This window comes from Carcharodon carcharias, chromosome 14, assembly GCF_017639515.1.
Source record: "Carcharodon carcharias isolate sCarCar2 chromosome 14, sCarCar2.pri, whole genome shotgun sequence".
Lineage (NCBI taxonomy): Eukaryota > Metazoa > Chordata > Chondrichthyes > Lamniformes > Lamnidae > Carcharodon > Carcharodon carcharias.
In genome coordinates, this window is record NC_054480.1 from 1,848,747 (window position 1) to 1,869,324 (window position 20,578).

At 41.9% G+C, this 20,578-nt stretch overlaps 1 protein-coding gene across 3 annotated transcripts in view; it reads left to right on the forward strand.

Annotated features, from left to right (window-relative positions):
- Positions 1-20,578, forward strand: part of chd6 (chromodomain helicase DNA binding protein 6) — a 242,710-nt gene that overhangs the window by 101,962 nt on the left and 120,170 nt on the right. For 2 of the 3 annotated variants that reach the window (XM_041204558.1, XM_041204557.1), the window contains exons 4-6: positions 4,152-4,304; positions 12,316-12,384; positions 20,210-20,265. In XM_041204558.1, coding sequence (XP_041060492.1) covers positions 4,152-4,304; positions 12,316-12,384; positions 20,210-20,265 — 278 coding nt within the window. The remainder of the gene's footprint in view (positions 1-4,151; positions 4,305-12,315; positions 12,385-20,209; positions 20,266-20,578) is intronic. The other variant, XM_041204559.1, reaches the window with a different exon arrangement.

Sequence of the window (20,578 nt, forward strand, 5' to 3'; positions counted from 1 at the left end):
TGCCTGCAAAGAACAGGGCCCTTTGTATTTATGTAGCTTCCAGTACACACAAATGCACCACATTGCGAGCCCGACTGACAATCTTAAATTGGTTTCAGCGTAATTCTTAGCACTATGAGGATTTAGCAAATGTTGTCCAATCACGGAATCAAATCTAATGTTGGACACTGTGTTTTGAGTTTTGCAAGCACGGGCTGGTTGGGTACAGTTTGTACCCTGCCCATTGCGAACAGTGGTTGGGACATGCTGTTTGATATAATCTACCGCTGTTGGTGTCATATGGTTTACATACCTAGCATCACACTGGCACTGAAATTCATATACCACATAACTCATAGTAGCAGTGTGAAGCAGCTAGCTTCACCTGTTGAGAAATCTGCCAGGGAGTTCTCTACCACAGTCTACCTAAGCCTACTTTCCTGGTCAATATATGTGTTGGAATTCTTACAGTTCCACATACTATAAGATTGGTCTTAGTGGCAGCCTTGTAGATGGGACCCAAGCCATTTGCTCACCGTGCAAGCTTGATGCTGAAATAAGGCATCCTAAAGGGTAATGGCTACCCTGATCAGATCATTTCGTGCTGTATATCATGCAGACTCATGAATGGTCCTAAGGCCGACATTTTCGGCCCTGAAAAGTGCCCAGAAGGGCAAGGTATCTCAAAAATTTGAACAGCAGGTGAACCAACTTTTTCACACTGCTACTATGCAGTAGCAACACAAGTGGTATTCGCCCCTAACAGGATGCTGTTGTCAAGCCAAAAAGACGTTCTGCCTATCTCACAAATGAGTAATGTGATATATGAGTTTCAGTGCCAGTGTGATGCTAGATATGTAGGCCGTATGTCCCAAAACTGGCGGATTGTATCAAACAGCATGTCCCTGACGCTGTTCGCAATAGGCAGGGTGCAGACCGAACCCAACCAGCCCGTGCTTGCAAAACTCAAAACACAGTGTCTAACATTAGATGTGATTTCATGATTGGACAACATTTGCTAATTAATCCTCAATGTGCTAAGAATTACGATGACAACCATTTGAGATTATTATTCAGCCTTGCAATGTGATGCATTTATGTGTACTGGAAGCTGCATATATTAATACATGGCCTTGTTCTTTGCAGACAGAGAGAAGATGTACATAACACTGTGCCTGTTTCAGCTAAACAGAATAAGTGATAGCCCTTTGCTGACTCATTCCTCAGGGCAATGCCTTGACCAAGTAGGGTTGGGCTGCCTGGTTTAAATATCAAGACATGCTTGGCAGTTCACTGTCAGTCACCATCAGTGGTGTATTCTCCATGGCAACGCCACTTGCCAACCAATCAGCACTGTGCACGTACAATATAAATTGTTGTTTTCCCCTTTATGTTGGAATTCTTCCGAGTGTCCTAATGAGTGCAAGACAACAAATTTAGACATGTTTCTTTTTTCAGCAATACTCAAGTTCTGTACTACCAAACGACTACTTGCCTCTTAAGTTGCAGCAGTGACTGGAAATGTGACTTGTATAAACAAGAATTATTTTCTGATCAACCTGGAAGTTTTCTATTTGCTCATCTTGTTTTATTTTGATTTTGAGCAACTGCTAATTTTTCCTTTTTCTATGGATGGATAGATGTGTGTGTTTAAATATGTGTATATGTAATGTGCATGTATACATTTATGTACATGTTTGCAGTGAAACCTGTTACATGTCAAAATGGTAAAGTTTATTTTTTAGTTGGTAATTTGAGAGGTCTGCCATGAAATTGATGGATCTTGATTGGCGAGTGGTGATGGAACAGGAAAAATGGTTTGAAAACGTTGTTGCAATCTAAAATTGAATGACTTGAAATAGGATTGCCTTGGTAAACGGTACCAAGCCTGTTCTCTCTCAGCGTAAGTGAGAACTTTTTGGATCACTTCTTTGGTAAGTGTCTAAAGATCATCATCATCCTGTGAATTATCTGACGAGTCAAGAGTGATGGAAGGCGACAGTTGGGAATATTGAGAATTTCCAAGAGGAGATCAGAAGTTCACCTCAGGCTGTGTAATAATGAGGAACTGCATTGTCTGGTTGCAAACCACCAAGCCGCTTTAAAAGTTGGAATGAAAGCACTTCCAGAATCTGATTACTGACAGAAGTGGTGCTACCTTATCGGCCTCTGTACCAGGTTTGGTTGAAATTGATTGCATTGCCGGAAGTTGCCATGACAGGAAGACAAACACCAATTGCTGTACCTCTCCCTGTGTCCCTGGGCTTTTCATGTTTGGGGTAGTGTTACTATCTGAACCAGGCCCTGGTCTGGAGAGCATCTCAGAACTGTGAAGTTTTCTGCCCTAAAATTATTGAAGAGTGTGGGTTTGGGGATTAATATTTAGAGATTAAACTATGCCAATCAGTTATTGTTTTAGTATGATTTTTGTCATGCCATGTCTTGAATTGTAAGTTTGTAGAATACAATAGCCAATGCCGACTATTAGGAAAGATTGAATAGGCTCGGGCTCTTTTCTCGAGTAAAGCAAGGGTTGAGGGGTGACTGGATAAAGGTCTTTCAAATTATGAAAGGATTTGATAGGGTGGATGATGAGAAGATGTTTTAACTTGTGGGTGAGACCAAAACTCTGGGCCGTAATAGACTATTAAGGAAGGATGTAAATGCATTGGAGGCGGTTTACTAGATTGATACCTAGAATGAGTGGATTGCCTTATGAGGAAAGGTTGGACAGACTGGACTTGTTTTCACTGAGGGGGTTTAGAAGAATGAGGGGCGATTTGATTGATGTATACAAGATCCTGAATGCCCTTGACAAGGTGGACACTGAAAGGGTGGGTGAGTCCAGAACTAGGGGCCACTGTTTTAAAATTAAGGGTTGCCCTTTTAGGACAGAGATGAGGAGAAATATTTTCCCTGAGGGTTGTGCGTCTTTGGAACACTGCCTCAGAAGGTGGTGGAGGCGGGGTCATTGAATATTTTTAAAGCAGATTTAGATTCTTGTTCGGCAAGGGAATCAAAGATTATTGGGAGTAGATGGGAATGTGTAAATTGAAACGCAAGAGATTAGTCATGATCTTATTGAATGTTGGAGCAGGCTTGAGGGGCCGAATGGCCTACTCCTGTTCCTATTTCTGATGTTCTTATGTTCTTAAATAACTTGTCACTAAAATATCCACACGGGAATTCAGGAGAAACTTCTTTACCTGGAGAACGACGAGAATATAGAACTCAATACCACAAGGTGTACTTGAGGTGAATAGTATAGATGCATTTAAGTGGAAGCTAGATGAACACGAGGAAGAAAGAAATAGAAGGATGTGCTGATATGCTGAGGTGAAGAAGGGTGGGAGGAGGCTGGTGTGGAACAGAAACACCGGAATGGCTTGTTTCTGTGCTGTACATTCTACGTAACCATGAATGCCATTGATATAGTCCATGGCCTTAATACCATTATTGAGGGGACAGCAAGATAGTTTTATATTTTAATTGTACCGAGATTGAAGACTTGTGCTATATTCTCAGATAATTTATCACTTTATTTCAAAAATATACACTTATAATTAAAGGACATGCATTATTTTTTGCAGCTTATTGAGGATTTGCATGGACGCGTAGCAATTAATGTCAGTTGATTGGGAAGGCAGGCGATGATAGAAGGTAGGGGTTATCCAGGTCTATTTTCAGGAACATTACCTTATTACTGCTTCCTTGACTCCAGGAGTGTGTTGTGCTGAGGAAGTAAGTTGATGTGAGCAGGATATTTTTTTAAACTTCCCTGTGTTAACTTTCAAGAGACCCAATGTAACTGGAAGACCAGCTGGAATAAACAAACTGCCTGAAGAAATGGCCTACACGCTCAGAAATTGAGTGGACATTAAGAACGGGATTGTTGAAAGGAATAAAGGAGGAAGAGTACACGTGTATCTGTAGACAGTTGGAGTTGCTGAAGAATGACTGGAGATGGTAGTTATTGTGCTTTCTAAACAGGACAAGTTCCTTTCTTTTATCAGCCAGCCATAGCTCCAGTCAATCAGCCCTTGGAGTGACCAACATTCTAGCATTGGCCCAGCCCTCCCGCCCAAACTAAGCTATGTAGACTGTGTTTAGCGTAGTTGTGACAGTTTCTGAGATGCTGTCTTAATGACGCAAGTTTCTTGTTTATTTGGTAGAAGCGACGATCAGGCCGTCAAGTAAAACGAAGGAAATACAATGAAGACTTGGACTTCAAAGTTGTCGATGATGCCGGTGAAACAATTGCTGTACTGGGAGCAGGGCGGATTTCTCCGAACTCTGGGTCCTCACAGAAAGGAAACCAGACGACGGTAAGATGTTTAAGTAGAGAGCAGATAGGGACATCACTGAACCTTTTGGGGAGGGCTTGGGCCATGTTTTCAGAGGATTCAAGTAACCAGCAGTTCATTCTGTTTGAGGACCATAACATTGGAGAATGGAGCTCAAAGTTTCGATAGAATGGCTGGCTGTTGGCGATGGAGTGATCCCTTCCATTGAGGCATAGTGTCAAGTTAGGAAGTCTTAGATTGAGCACGGTGGTGGTTAGGGCTAAAGGTTTTCTTTTGGTCCACACTTGAATATGAATTGGTGTCTAGATTGATCCATACTTCTGTTGATGAAATGGCTCCAGTGATGAATAATTGAATGGCGTTACAGATTGGACTCTGGATTTGTTTGTCAAAATGTGTAGTGATTGGGGCGTTTTTAACTTCTCACACTGGAGGTCTCCTGTCATTGTATGGCTCTCGTGTCTGTGTTTGTGGAATATTGCATCAATGACTGTGCGGTGACATTCCTTGCAGGAATTCCTTCATTCAAAATCAGATGACTACACTGAATTGCAAGGCAATCTAAGTATTTTGATGGTTTTAAGTAAAACCTAAATAATGTTAATGGATTGCACCAAATTTGATGCAGAGACTTCTGGTGAAATTCAGGATGACTCAACTATGTTGGTTCTTAGTGTTGCATGAGAAACTTGAAAAACCTTGTACAATGTTGACAGAAATTTCAGTCTGTAGGTTCTCGGCGTATAAAATAGAACCATTGTGTGAAGTTCAAGAAGTCTGTCAAATTAGGTTTGATCATCTCAGTGACTTTGAGTCTGTTATTCAGTCTAAAGAGCATTGAACTAATTCTTGATATGACTGTGTCATACATAGATATGTGAATTTTTGGCATGTTTTTGCCCATGTTGAACAAGGGGATACTATCAGTGATGTTGTAATCTCATTGAGGGTCCCCAAAACATCGTGTGTGCTAAGAGCCAATATATAGGTTTGAATTAATTTTGAAATACTGTTTTCAGGAGTGCTGTGTAATTTTGTGCCTTTCATATTGCTCAGTCTCTGTCTTTATCAGTTTACATGTATGTTTGTTCAGCTGCCTAGATCCTAAGCTCTGGAATTCCCTCTCTCAATCTCTCTACCTCTCCACTTTAAGACACTGCTTAAGATTTACCCCTCTTTGGTCGTTTGTTCTAATATCTCTGTACATGACTTGGTGTCTACATTTGCTGGATTTTGTTCTTGTGAAACACCTTGGGATGTTTTATTATGTTAAAGGTGCTATATAAATGCAAATTGTTGTTGTTGCATGGTGTAGATTCTGGCTGGTTCTGTCCTAAAATGGCAATTGGTGACCTATGTATGTCATAGGTCTTTAATTTACATATTAAAGGGGACCAACTGCCAGAAACAGGGGGCATTTCAGGTGTGTAGTGGTAGGTTCTTGTAAATCGGCAAGGGTGAAGTGTTGGCAATAGTGGGATGATATGCACATCAATCACATGAATCTAATACTGCCTCATTAATGCTAATTTTGGAAGTTAAAATCGACACCATGGTGTCCAGTGAAGTGTTCAGTCTGCGTCTTATGCCTCAAGCTGTACCTATCATTGAAACAGTCAGTGTTTAATATTTTGTGCATTAGAGACAATATTGGTTGTTTATTTTCTTTGATTTGAGATCATTTCTGTCTCCCTAAAACGTGTTTAGTGAGAATTAGATTCAGGGTCATGGCTGCCAGAGCTGGATAAGAAATATTGAGGGACACCAAGCTTAGGTTTTAAAAGGTTGCAGATTGCAGAAATATAGAAAAGCTAAGTGGAATAGGTTTTCAAATCCTGAAAAAGAATGATGGATGGAGAAATAGATTGTGCCTTAAAATCATCAAAGGGAGGATGTGCTTAGAGATGTGTGCACAGGGTGGGATGTGTTTAGATCTTTGGAGGAGGAGAGCTGAGAGGAACAATGGCCATAGTGGTGATAGAATGGAGAAAAGCGGAGAATTTGGAGGTTGACCATTTCTAGTCCTGTGTCCAGGAGTGTGTAAGATTTGGTGTTACTTCAGTTATGGAAACAATGTTTGATTCATAGAATCATTGATTCATACAGCAGAGAAGGTGGCCATTCTGCCGGTTGTGCCTGTGCTGGCCCTTTGAAAGAGCAATCCAATTAGCTCTTTCCTCAAAAGTCCTGTTGATGCTTATTTGCGACAAGTTCAATTTCCTTGTGAAATTTATTATTGCATCTATTTCCACCAATTTTTCAAGCCGTGCATTCCAAATCCTCAGGACATGCTGTGTAAAAAGAAAAAATAATCCTTATCTGCTATCTGGTTCTTTTGTTACATATCTTAAATCTGTCTCTTCTGGTTATCACTGACCCTTTGCCAGTGAAAAGAATTTTACTTTGTTTATGCTAACATACTTTGGGACACGTCTTTTAAATCTTCCCATAACCGTCTCTGCTCTAAGGAAGCATAGGACTTAAGAGTATAAGGCCTTTTGAGCCTGCTCCACCATTCAGTAAAATACTGGCTGATGCGAATGTGGTCTCAATTCCACTTTTCCATCCGCCTCCCATAACCCTTGACCCCCTTGTCTATCAAAAATCTGTCCATTTCAGCCTTGAATAAATTCAATGACACAGCCTCCACTGCTCTCTTAGGAAGAGAATTCCACAGACTGTGATTGCACTGGAAGGGGTGCAGAGGAGATTCACCAGGATGTTGCCTGGGATGAAACATTTAAGTTATGAAGAGAGGTTGGATAGACTTGGGTTGTTTTCGTTGGAGCAGAGAGGTCTGAGGGGTGACCTGATCGAGGTGTACAAGATTATGAAGGGCATGGACAGGGTGGATAGGGAGCAGCTGTTCCCCTTAGTTGAAGGGTCAGTCACAAGGGGACATACGTTCAAAGTGAGGGGCAGGAGGTTTAGGGGGGATGTGAGGAAAAACTTTTTTACCCAGAGGGTGATGACGGACTGGAATGCACTGCCTGGGAGGGTGATGGAGGCGATGCCTCACATCCTTTAAAAAGTACCTGTATGAGCACTTGGCACGTCATAACATTCAAGGCTATGGGCCAAGTGCTGGTAAATGGGATTAGGTAGGAAGGTCAGGTGCTTCTCACGTGTCGGTGCAGACTCGATGGGCCAAAGGACCTCTTCTGCACTGTGATTCTGTGATAACGACCCTCAGAGAGAAAAAATTTCTCCTCATCTCTGTCTTAAAAGGGAGACCTCTTATTCTTAAACTGTGTCTTGATATTCTGGTCTCCCCACAAGAGGAAATATCCTTCCAATATCCACCCTATCAAATCCCCTCAGGATCATATATGTCTCAATAAGATCATTCTTCTAAACTCCAATGGGTATAGGCCCAACCTGTTTAACCTTGCTTTGTAAGATAAACCCTTCCTCCTGGGAATGAGTCGAGTGAACCTTCTCTGAACTGTTTCTAATGCAATTATACCTTTTCTCAAATAGGGAGAGCAAAACTGGACCAGTATTCAGGATGTGGTCTCACAAGAGCTGCAGCAAAACTCCCCTACTTATACATTCCATTCCTCTTGTAATAAAGACTGACATTTCATTTGCCTTCCTAATCACTTGCTGTACCTGTATGCTAACTTTTTGTGATTTATGTACCAGGACACCCAGATCCTTCTCCCACCAAGTTCTGCAGTCTCTCTCCATATAAATAATATGCTGCTTTTCTATTCTTCCTGTCAAAGGTGACAAGTTTGCATTTTCCCATATTATACTCTGATCTGCCAAGTTTTTGCCCATTCACTTAACCTCACCATATCCCTTTGTAAATTCTTTACCACTTCTTGACAACTTATTTTCCTACCTATCTTGGTGTCATTGTCAAATTTAGCTACCATACATTCAGCCCCTTCATTAGTCATTGATGTAGATTGTAAGTAGTTGAGAGCCCAGCACTGACTCCACTAGTTACAGCTTGTCAACCCAACAATGACCCATTTATTCCTACTCCCTGCTTCCTGTTAGCTGGCCAATCCTCTGTCCATGCTAATGCGTTACCCCCTACACCATGTGCTCTTATCTTTGATGTGGCACCTTGTCAAATGCCTTTTGGAAATCCAAGTGCACCACATCTACACGTTCCCTTTAATCCCAGCATCTTCACTTTCCACACATAACTGAAGTCCTTAATTCCTGGCATCATTATAGTAATTCTCCTGTGTACCCTTGTTTTAGAGTTTGCAAAATGGCGCATTTCATTTGATTTCTCATACTAATTAAGTGGAATAAAAAGAGAAAATGCTGGATCTACTAAGGAGGTCAGGCAGCATTTGTGGAAATGAGTTAATATTTCAGTCAATGGCTTTTCATCAGATCATCAACATGAGTGAAGCAAAGCTTTTTGTGTGTTGGTGAGTAATAATAATGGCCTGGGGTCACAGGGTTGATTTAAACTGTATAATTATTTGTCTGCTATTATTTAATTGCCACTTTGCAGCATTCAGATTCATGTTTTTACCTAAAGATGAGCCTGGAAAGACTTTTAATATTCCAGTCATTAAAAAAGGATTGTTCTCCTTAAAGAAAAGAAGGGGACTGGTATCTTGAATGGGGGTGCACATAAGTATGAAGGGTCTGGTACTGTAAATAAACAAGTACACTGTTTCCCCTCTTGACCAAAAATCCGTTGATGGTGAAGTCAGGGTGCAGCACCAGTTCACCGGAAGTGGACGAGGTATTGAATACAAAAGCAAGGATCTAATGATGGAATTTTATAAAATGCTGGTTAGGCCACAGCTGGAATTTTGTGTACAGTTCTGAGTTACATTACAGAAAGGACATAATTGCTCTGGAGAGAGTGCAGAGAAGATTTACAAGAATGTTGCCAGGGCTTGAAAATTGCAGCTTGAGGAAAGATTGGGTAGGCTGGGTTTGTTTTCCTTGGAACTAAGGAAGCTGAGGGGTAACCTGATTGAGGTGCACAAGATTATGAGGGGCCTAGACAGGGTAGACAGAGATGCCCTGTTTCCCTTGGCAGAGAGGTCAATTACCAGGGGGCATGGATTTAAGGTAATTGGTAGAAGAATTAGTGGGGACATTAGGAAAAACTTCTTCACCCAGAGGGTGGCGGGTGTTTGGAAATCACTGCCTGGTTTGCTGGTGGAGGCAGAAACCCTCAACTCATTTAAAAGACCCCTGGATCTGCACCTAAAGGACTGTAACCTGCAAGGGTATGGACCAAGTGCTGGAAGGTGGGATTAGAATTAGAATTCTTTTTTTCATTCTGTTTCTGCCGGCACAGACATGATGAGCTGAATAGCCTCTTTCTGTGCTGTAACCTTTCTATGGATTTGTAGGTTAAATTATGAGGACAGGTTGCATAGAATATATATCCTTGTATTCCCTTGGCTGTAGAAGATTGAGGGGATGGTCCAATCAAAGAGCTTAAAATGTTAAAAGATTCGCTAGGGTAGATAGGATGAGAAAATGGTGGGGGAGTCCAGAACAAGAGGGCACAATCTTGCTAGGCTGCTCAGGAGCAAAACTGAGAAGAGGGTAGTGTATATCTGGAACTTTTCTCCCCCACCACACCCTTCCTTCCAAAAGGCTGTGGATCCTGTGAGTCAATTAGAAAGCTCAAGACTCTCAAAGATTAATTGGTTTTTGTTGGGTAAGGCTATCGAGGGATATGGAGCAAAGGTGAGTAAATACAGTGGAGGTGAAGATCAGCCATGATCAAGTTGAATGGTGGAGCAGGATTGAGGAACTGAATGCCGCCCTCCTGATCCCAATCGTTCAGCCTTTCTACCTATACAGCCCTTTGCTGTAAAATGATAACCTCTCTCTCATTAATCTCATGATGCAATTGTGCATCTTAAGAAATCTGAGCTCCACGGCCATTAGGGACTCTCCATTTACATTGGCCAGCGCTTGTTTTGAGGGTTTGTTCATGAAGGGCAACTAGTAGCCTGTAAATAACTGTCACATGACTTGGTTTTTCTCTTTTCTCTCTCTCCCTCTCTTTCTCTCCCTCTCTTCTGCTGTCTATATCTCTCACCTCGCCAACCCCCACCCCAGTCATAGTTATAGAGTCATAAGAGTTATACAGCACAGAAACGGACCCTTCTCTCCGCCGGTCATCAAGCAGCTATCTATTCTAATCCCATTTTCCAGCACTTGGCCCATATGCTATAGGGTTTCAAGTGCTTATCTAAATACTTCTTAAGTGCTGTGAGTTTTCTTGCCTCTACCGCCCCCTCAGGCAGTGTGTTCCAGATTCCAACCACCGCCTGGGTGAAAAAAGTTTTCCTCAAATCCCCTCTAAACCCCTTATCTTAAACCTATGCCCCCTAGTTATTGACACCTCCGCAAAGGGGAAAAGTTTCTTCCTATCTACCCTATCTATGCCCCTTACAATTTTGTTTACCTTTATCGGGTCCCTCCTCAACCTTCTCTGCTCTAAGGAAAACAACCCTAGCCTATCCAGTCTCTCTTCATAGCTGAAACTCTCCAGCCCAGGCAACATCTTGGCGAATCTCCTCTGCACCCTCTCCAGCGTAATCACATCCTATATGTGATGACCAGAACTGCACACAGTCCTACAGCTGTGGCCTAACTAGCATTTTACAGCTCTGACATAACCTCCCTGCTCTTATATTCTGTGCCTCGGCTAATAAAGGCAAGTATCCCATATGCCTTCTTAACCACCTTATCTACCTGCTGCTGCCTTCAGGGATCTATGTACATGTACATCAAAGTACCTCTGATCCTCTGTACTTCCTGGGATCCTACCATTCATTGTGTATTCCCTTGCCATGTTAGTCCTCCCAAAATGCATCACCTCACACTTCTCAGGATTATATTCCATTTGCCATTGCCTTGCCCATCTTACCAGTCCATCTATATCGTCCTGTAATCTAAGGCTTTCCACCTCACTATTTACGACATCACCAATTTTTGTGTTATCTGCGAACTTACTGATCATGCCTCCTATATTCACGTCTAAATCATTAATGTATACTACAAATCGCAAGGGTCCCAGCACCCCAATCGCTGAGGTACACCACTCGTCACAGGTTTCCAATCGCAAAAACAATCTTCGGTCATCACCCTCTGCCTCCTGCCACTAAGCCAATTTTGGATCCATTTGCCAAATTTCCCTGGATCCCATGGGCTCTTACCTTCTTGACCATTCTCCCATGCAGGACCTTGTCAAAAGCCTTACTGAAGTCCATGTAGACTACATCAACTGCACTACCCTCATCTACACAACTAATCACCTCATTTTGTTAGACATGATCTCCCCCTGACAAAGCCATGCTGACTATCCTTGATTAATCCCTGCCTCTTCAGGTGGTGATTAATTCTGTCCCTCAGAATTTTTTCCAATAGTTTTCCTGCCACTGATGTTAGACTCACTGGCCTTTAATTACCTCGTTTATCCCTACTACCCTTCTTGAAAAATGGTACCACATTCGCTGTCCTCCAGTCCCCTGGCACCTCTCCTGTAGCCAGAGAAAATTTGAAAATTAATGTCAGAGCCCCTGCAATCTCCTCCCTTGCCTGGGGATTTATCCACTTTTAAACCCTCTAAAGCCGCTAATACCTCCTCCCTTTCAATGTTAATTTGTTCAAGTATATCACAGTCCCGCTCCCTGATTTTTACACTTATATTGTCCTTCTCCATAGTGAAACCAGATGAAAAGTAATCATTCAAAACCTCACCTTCGACTTCCAGCTCCACGCACAGATTGCCACTTTGGTCCCTAATGACTCCCTATTCTTTCCCTGGTTATCCTCTTGCCCTTAATATATTTATAAAATGCCTTGGGCTTTTCCTTTATCTTGCCCGCCAGTGTTTTTTCATGCCCCCTCTTTCCTCTCCTGATAACTTTATTAAGTACCCCCCACACTTTTCTATACTCCTAGGGCTTCCGCTGTTTTCAGCCCTCTATATCTGTCTCGCTCTCGCTCGCTCTCTCCCCCATCCCTACCCAGCAGTGGAAGTATTATACATCAATATTTGACCATGTACTCTCACCTATTGCAGGAGAACCAGGAGGAAGATGAATCTGCTGTCATTGAGAAGATACTGGCCATGCGCACAGTGCAGAAGGAGGTAAGACAACACGTTACAATGTGCTAAGATAAAAACAAAAACAGAAAATTCTGGAAAATCTCAGCAGGCCTAGCAGTATCTGTGAAAAGAGAAACAGAGTAAACTTTTTGAGTCTGTATGACCCTTGTTCTTCAGTTACAATGCACAATGTAGTAAATGGAGGTATTGACTGAGACAGGGCAACTCTGTATGCTGAATATTTATTTGTTTATAAGATCCTTCTCCAAACCTTCCCTGATGATCATCTAAAAGCAACTTGTCTGGGTTTGAGGGGCTATTAAATTATACTTCAATTTTATTGCCTGTGTCTAAGAACCACACTATAGCTTCTTGGTACGGGAAGAGAATAGCTGAGAGTCCGGATTGGTTAGATCAGCACTGGACCATGTGTTTCCAATTCTGTCCCAGGAATAATTTTTTTCCACACAGTTGGCAGTGTAAATCAGGAACTTCCTTTCCCAAAAGCAGTGTGGATGCTGGGGGCAATTTAAGTTATCAAGACTGATTTCAGCAAGTTTTTGTTAGTTCTGGGTGTCAGGAAATATTGATCAAAAGCAGGTAAATGGAGTTGAGGTACAGTCTAACGAGAAGCCGATTGCATGATGGAACAGGCCCAAATGGCTGAATGACCTAGCTCTGTTCCTCATGCCCGTAAGTAGTGGAGGGGATGAACCTGCACAGGTGTTAGAGCAGTTGGAGATTAGACTGTGAGCAGGTATAATTCAAATTATAATTCAATTATACAGGGTATAATTCAAACTAGGAGAAGGAATTTGAGTAGCGAGTGATAGGAATGAGGCTGTAGCTGGGTGGCAGTGATGCAGTTCAGAGCATTAGGTAAGAACGCTAGAATTGGAAATAGGCTGATTGGTGAGGGACAGTCAAGGCACTGCTGTTTCCATGTTCCTATTTACCTTGGACCCAGGAGAATGAATATCATCTCCGTGTGAGTTGTTCAAATTGTCACCTATGGCTGGTTGTAGCTGACAAATGCTGCCTGGCTGAACGGTGCAGGTTACTTGCTCTTGGACAATCCTGCTCCATGCTCTTGTTCCTTATCCTACTGGTATATTGTACTTGTTGGGATTTGGTGCGATATACTATTTGGAAAGGCCTATTTTTAGTGTACCTTCCCTTTCGATGGATATAGGATCCATCTAACAAGGGGAAAAGTTTAGGCATGGAGCAGAAACGCAGTCAAAGAAATAGGCCTTTTGGAAAGGTACAGAGAGATTTAAGGATTGGTGGCTGTGGAGCAGTAGTTGTAGTGGAAGAAAGAAGCATCGGTGGAGTTGAGGTGGAAGCATATGAGGACATAGCGATTGAAGGGTGTGTTCAATGACATGCGATGCAAATCTCCAGGTGAATTCAAGTGAGGTAAGACCATGTAGCGGTTTGAAAGCGAGGATGAAGATTTTAAAAACAATTAATTGGCACATTGGAGCTTCACAAAAGATCAGGAATTTGGAGTGTGGGGCACTGTAGGTGATGGAGGGAGGGTAGCCTGGTGGCAGGACTCATTGTTCTGCATGAATTGCAGTGGACAGCAAGCAAGACTGGTGAAGAGTACACTTGAAAAAACTAAGCTGAGGTGCTAACCATTGGAAGATTTGGGTTTGAGCTACAATGTGGAGAGATGGCAGTTCTGCTAATGATGTGAATGTTCGAAAGAAGCTCACTTTTTATCTGAAGTAGAGCACCATGGCTTGACACCTCAGACTTGGTACTGGGTAGCAGCCAGGGAGGCTGATGGGTGAATGTCACAACTTTTAAGTGCTGCCAGAGCTGAAGAGGATAACTTTTCTTTCATATAACATTCATTGAAATGTTGACTCACCCAGGTCTTAATGTGAAACAGGCAGTTATAGAATGTACAACAGCCTTGGGATTAATGAAGGAGGTGGAGCGGTAAAGCTGTTAGCATTTTTTAATCATTATTTCACGAGATGTAGGCATTGCTGGCTAGGCCAGCATTTATTGCCAACCTTAATTGCCCTTGAGACGGTGGTGCCGAGCTGCCTTCTTGAACTGCTGCAGTCCATGTGGTGTAGGAATGTTCACAGTGCTGTTAATCTTGATCTTAAAAAGTCTAGTCTGTAATTAGCATTAACTGGAAAGTACTGTGTAAGTATACTAAGTTTCTTTCTTCCAGTCTTAGGCAGGGTAAACATTCTGTGCTGAGAGAGCTGAGTAGTTAATTAGCTAACTGATTGAACCTGGTTTCTCCAGCTCTAGTTCAGTTTACTATAAATTCAGGGTCCTTTAGTGCAGCTTTGGAACAGAGTACACAGCTGGGCCTTTGGTGAGTGGGGGAGTTCAGTGAGGATGGGAAGGAGGTGTTCCTTTCCTTTTGTATTTTCTACCTTTTTCACCCTGTAGGAAAGGAGCTAGCTGTTTGGTGAATATCTGGTAAGTGGTTAAGGTCTTTTCCAGTCCTAAGGTTTAAAATAGTAAGCAAACTGGTGCTGAGGTTAATGAAATGTCTAAAAAAAAAGGAATATAAATAAGTGAATAATATAATTAGGTAATTAATTAAAACCCATTAAAGATGGCAAGACAGGTGATGTATCCAGATTGCAACATGTGGGAGCTCCTGGATACCAGTGTGATCCAGGGCAAGCACATATGCAGTAAGTGTTTGGGGCTTGAGGTGCTTTGGCTCAGAGCCACTGAGCTGGAGGCTGAGCTGCAGACATTGTGACACATCAGGGAGGGGGAAAGTTACCTGAATGCTTTCTACCAGGAGGCAATCACACCACTTAGGATAGGGCCTTCTAATTTGGTCATTGGTCAGGGACAGCATGGTGTGACTGCAAGTAAGGCAGGTAAAGAGACCCAGAAGGCAGGAGTGTCAGCCCCTGCAATTGTCCAATAGGTCTGAGGTTCTCTCAGCTTGTTTGGATGAGAGTGAGGGTGGCAGGATAGATGAGCAAACTGACCATGGCACCGTGGTACAGGAATACATTCAAGCGGGGGGATCAAAAAGAAATGTAATGGTAGTAGGGGACAGCATAATGAGGGGCATTGACACTGTTCTCTGCAGCAAAGAGCAAAGATTCAAGCGGCTCTATTGCTTGCCTAGTTCCAGGGCTCGGGGCATCATCTCAGGGTTGGAAAGCAACTTGTAATGGGAGGAGGAGGATCCAGTTGTGGGTACCAAAGACATAGGTAGAGCTAGGAAAGAGTTTCTACATAGACAGTCTGAGGAGCTAGGCGCTAAATTAGAAAAGCACAACCTCAAAGGTAATATTCTCATACAAATTGGCATAGGGGGCATAAAATTAAAGAGATGAATACGTAGCTCAAAGACTGGTGTGGGAGAAGTGGGTTCCGGTTTGTGGGGCACTGGGGAAAGTGGGGCTATACCGTTGGAATGGTCTACATCTGAACTGTGCTGGGACCAGTGTTCACGCAAGCCTCATAACTAGGGAATTAGAGAGTGTTTTAAAGTAAATAGTGAAAGCAAGGGATAAAATTTGGGAAGGTGCAGTAAATCAATGAGTGCAGAAAAAGCAAGAGAGAAAGGTATTAATGTGGGAAATAATAAAGATTGTGACAGGAAGGGACAGAGAGTACAAGGGAGTACAAATCTAAGAGTAAATCAGCAGATAAGTCTACAAGTTACAAAAATAATAAAAGGACAAAACTAAAGGCTCTGTACCTGAATGCACGTAGCACTCGAAACAAAACAGAGGAATTGAGAGTGCAAATAGAAATAAATACTTTTGATTTGATAGCCATTGCAAAGTCATGGCTGCAGGATAACATAGATTGGGACCTGAATCTTAAAGCATATGTGATACTTAGGAAGGACAGGAAGCTAGGAAAAGGTGGAGAAGTGGCTCTGTTAATTAATGATAATATTAGCACATTAAAGAGGGATGCCTTAAGTTCAGGAAACCAGAGTGTAGAAGCGGTTTGGGTTGAGATGAGAAATGATGAAGGAAAGAAGTCATTTGTGGAAGTGGTGTACAGGCCCCTAAAAGCAACCATACAGCAGAATGGGGTAGTATAAAGGAAGAAATAATGGGAGCTTTTCAGAAAGGTATGGCGATAATCGTGGGGGATTTTAATCTGCATATAGACTGGGAAAATCAGATGGGCAAATGTAGCCTTGATGAGTTCATAGAATGTTTTTGAAATAAAGAACAGCATATTCTGACACCAACCAGAAAGCAAGCTGTATTAGACCTGATATTGTGCAACAAGATAGGATTAATTAATGACCTCATAGCGAAGGTGCCCCTAGGTAGCAGCGATCATAATATGATTGAATTTTACATTCAAATTGAGGGAGAGAAGAGTGGGCCCTAGACAAGAATCTTAGACTTAAATAAGGGCAATTATGAAGGCATGAAAACAGAGCTAGCTAAAGTGAACTGGCAAATTAGGCTAAGGGTTAGGTCTATAGAGACATTTAAGGGGATATAGAATTCACAGAATAGATACGTTCCAATGAGAAAGAAAAATTCCAAGGGGAGGGCTACCATCCATGGTTAACTAAAAAAATCAAGAAATATATCAGACTTAAGGGAAAAGCATATAATTGTGCAAAGATGGGTGGCAGGTTGGAAGATTGGACAGAATATAAAAAACAGCAAAAAAGACCAAAAGATTGCTGAGGAAATATTAGATAAAGAAAAAATTAGAGTACAAGAGAAAGCTAGCTAGAAATATAAAGACAGATAGTAAGAGTTTCTATAGGTATTTAAAAAAAGAGTTAACAAAGTGGGCATTGGTCCTATAAAAAATGAGCCTGGGGAATTAATAGTGGAAAATAAGGAGACGGCAGCTGAACTGAACTGGTATTTTTCACCGATCTACACTATAGAGGATGCAAGTAACATCCCAGAAATGGCTGCAAATCAGGAAATAGAAGTGGGGGGAGGAGCTCGGGAAAATACAATCACCATGGGAGTGATACTGAGCAAATTGTTGGAGCTGCGGGCTGACAAGTCCCCGCGTCCTGATGGACTTCATCCTAGGGTCTTAAAGGTGCCTAGTGAGAGAGTTGATGTGTTGATTTTAATTTTTCAAAATTCCGTAGATTCTGGGAATGTTCCATTGGATTGGAAATTAGTGAATGTAACTCCTTTATTCAAAAAGGGAAGGAGACAGAAAGCCAGAAATTACAGGCCAGTTAGCTTAACATTTGTCATAGAGCTATTATTAAAGATGTTATAGCAGGGCACTTGGCAAAATTCAGGGTGATCAGGCAGAGTCAGCTTGGCTTTGTGCAAGTGAAATCATGTTTAACCAATTTATTAGAGTTCTTTGAAGAAGTAACATATGCTGTGGATAAAGGGGAATCGTTGGATGTATTGTATTTAGATTTCCAGAAGGCATTTGATAAGGTGTCATATTAAATGTTATTGCGAAAAAATAGAAGCTCATGGTATAGGGGGTACCATATTGACATGGATAGAAGATTGGCTGGCTAACAGGAAACAGAGAGTAGCATAAATGGGTCCGTTTCTGATTGGCAACTTGTAACAAGTGGTGTGCCACAGGGATCAGTGCTGGAGCCTCAACTTTTTGCAATTTATATAGGGACCGAAGGTATGGCAGCTAAATTTGCTGATGACACAAAAATAGGTTGGATAGTAAGAGAACACATGGAGGCTACGAAGGGATGTAGATAGGTTAAGTGAGTGGGAAAAGACCTGGCAAATGGAGTATAATGTGTGGGAAAGCCTGAAATTGTCCATTTTAGCAGGAAAAGTAAAAAAGAAGCACATAACCTAAAAGCTGGGAGATCACAGAGCTCGGATGCAGAGGGATATAGGGGTCCTAGCGCATGAATCACAAAAGGTTAGTATGTAGGTCCAGCTAGAATGTTATCATATATTGTGAGGGGAATTGAATACAAAAATAGGGAGGTTATGCTTCAATTATTTAGGACATTGGTGAGACCACATCTGGAGTACTGTGTACAGTATTGTCTCCTTCATTGGAAGCAGTTCAGAGAAAGCTTACTAAACTAATACCTGGATTGGGCGGGTTGTCTCATGCAGAACAGTTGGACAGGTTAGACTTGTATCTATTGGAGTTTAGAAGAATAAGAGGTGATCCTAAGGGAATAAAAACAGAAAATGCTGGAAAAACTCAGCAGGTCTGGCAGCATCTGTGGAGAGAGAAACAGGGTTAACATTTCGAGTCTGTATGACTCTTCAGAGCCATATGGACTTGAAACGTTAACCCTGTTTCTCTCTCCACAGATGCTGCCAGACCTGAGTTCTTTCAACATTTTATGTTTTTATTTCAGATTTCAAGCATCCTCAGTATTTTGCTTTTAGCTAAGATCCTGAGGGGTTTTGACCTGGTTGATGTGGAGAGATGTTTCCTCTTGTGGGAGAATCTACCACTAGGGAGGCCACTTTAAAACAAGGGGTCGCCCATTTAGGACAGAGATGAGGAGAATTTTTTTTCTTGAGTTGAGAGTCTTTAGAGCTCTCCTCAAAAGGTGGTGGAACCAGAGTCTGAATTTTTTTTAAGGCAATGGTAGATAGATTCTTGATAGGCAAGGGAGTGAAAGGTTTTCAGTGGTAGACTGGAGTGTGGAGTTGAAGTTACAATCAGATCACCCATGATCTTTTGAATGACAGAGCAGGCTCGAAGGGCCGACTGGCCTCGCCCTGCACCTAATTTATATTTTTGTTTATACATATATTCGTATCTTTATCCTTTACTCAAATCCTCTTGTAAGAAACGCCAACATATCATTTACTTTCTTAATTGCTTGCTGTATCTGCATGTTAGGACAAGGACACCCAAGCCCCTTTGAAGTTCAACACTTCGCAGCCTCTCACCATTTAAGAAATACCCTGTATTTTCTACAAAAATGGATAACCTCTCATTTCTCAACATTTTAATCCATCAGCCAAATTTTTGCTCACTCACTTAGCCTGTCTCAATCCCCTTGAAGTGTCTTTGCATCCCCCTCACAACTCTCACTTCCACCCAGTTTTGTGTCGTTTGCCAACTTGGAAATATTACATTTAATTACCACATCCAAATCATTGATATAGATTATGAATAGCTGATCCCCCCACTAGTCACAGCCTGACAACCTGAAAAGGACCCTTTTATTCCTACTCTTGTCTGTCTGTAAACCAGTTCTCAGTCCATGCCAGTATAACCCCTAATCCCATGTGCTCTAATTTTGTTTACTAATCTCTTGTGTGGGACCTTATCGGTTGAAGTTGTTGATGAACTGGGATGGTATTGGTAGTGAGGGAAATTAGTGAGGGTAGTTTTGTATTGAGCAACTGTAATAAAGCAGGACAAGCTACCATTACTGTAGGATTCCAATCCAAATTTAGTGTGAATGAAGAAGAGTGGGCTGTTGTGATGAGATGGGGAGAGCTTGGGCTGTCTCTGTTTTTTATCTCTGTGTTTTTATCTATTATAAGTAGTCAATTATGTAAGGGCTTGTAAGGGTAAACCATAAAAGGTTGGTTCCACTGGTGATTTGGTATTGAGGTATGCAGTTTCTGGCTTCATACCAGGAAAGGGTTGGGGGCAACGAGTGGGGAGATAGAGAGCATCTTTTCTTTATTACGAATGGTACTTTTCTGCTAGTAGCTAATGAAACCATGTAAATTATGACATTTAATAGATAGTTGGAAAAGATACTTTAGGAAACAAATGCTAGTGGGTAAAAGAAAAGGGATTAGAGTGTGAAATTGTATGGAGTCACCCATGGGCCCCATGGATGCTGCCTGTGCTGAAATGTCTGACTGTGAAAAGATTCATTGAGCATTGTGGGTGAACAATTAAACAACTTTTCAGCATCATTGACTTCAATTTTTGTGTATTTCAACAGAGTCCCGGTGGGAAGCTGCAGGAGATTGAAGAATTCTACGTCAAATACAGAAATTAGTAAGTATCAAGAGCGAAGGAGATAAATAGGGTATTTTCTGTCTCTGATTTTATCGCACTTAACAGATTCACAGTTTGGGTGCAGCAGGTTTGGCTGGTACATCTTGGCCTTAGTCCTCTATCAATCCAGGAAATTGCAGAGGCACTGGCCATAATTTTTCAACCTTCCTTACACTCGGGTTGTGCCGGAGGACTGGAGAATTGCAAACGTCACACTCTTGTTCAAAAATGGGTGTAATTGCTGAGCCCAGCAACTACACACCAGTCAGTTCAACTTCAGTGGTGGGGAAACTTCTAGAAACTATGACTCGGG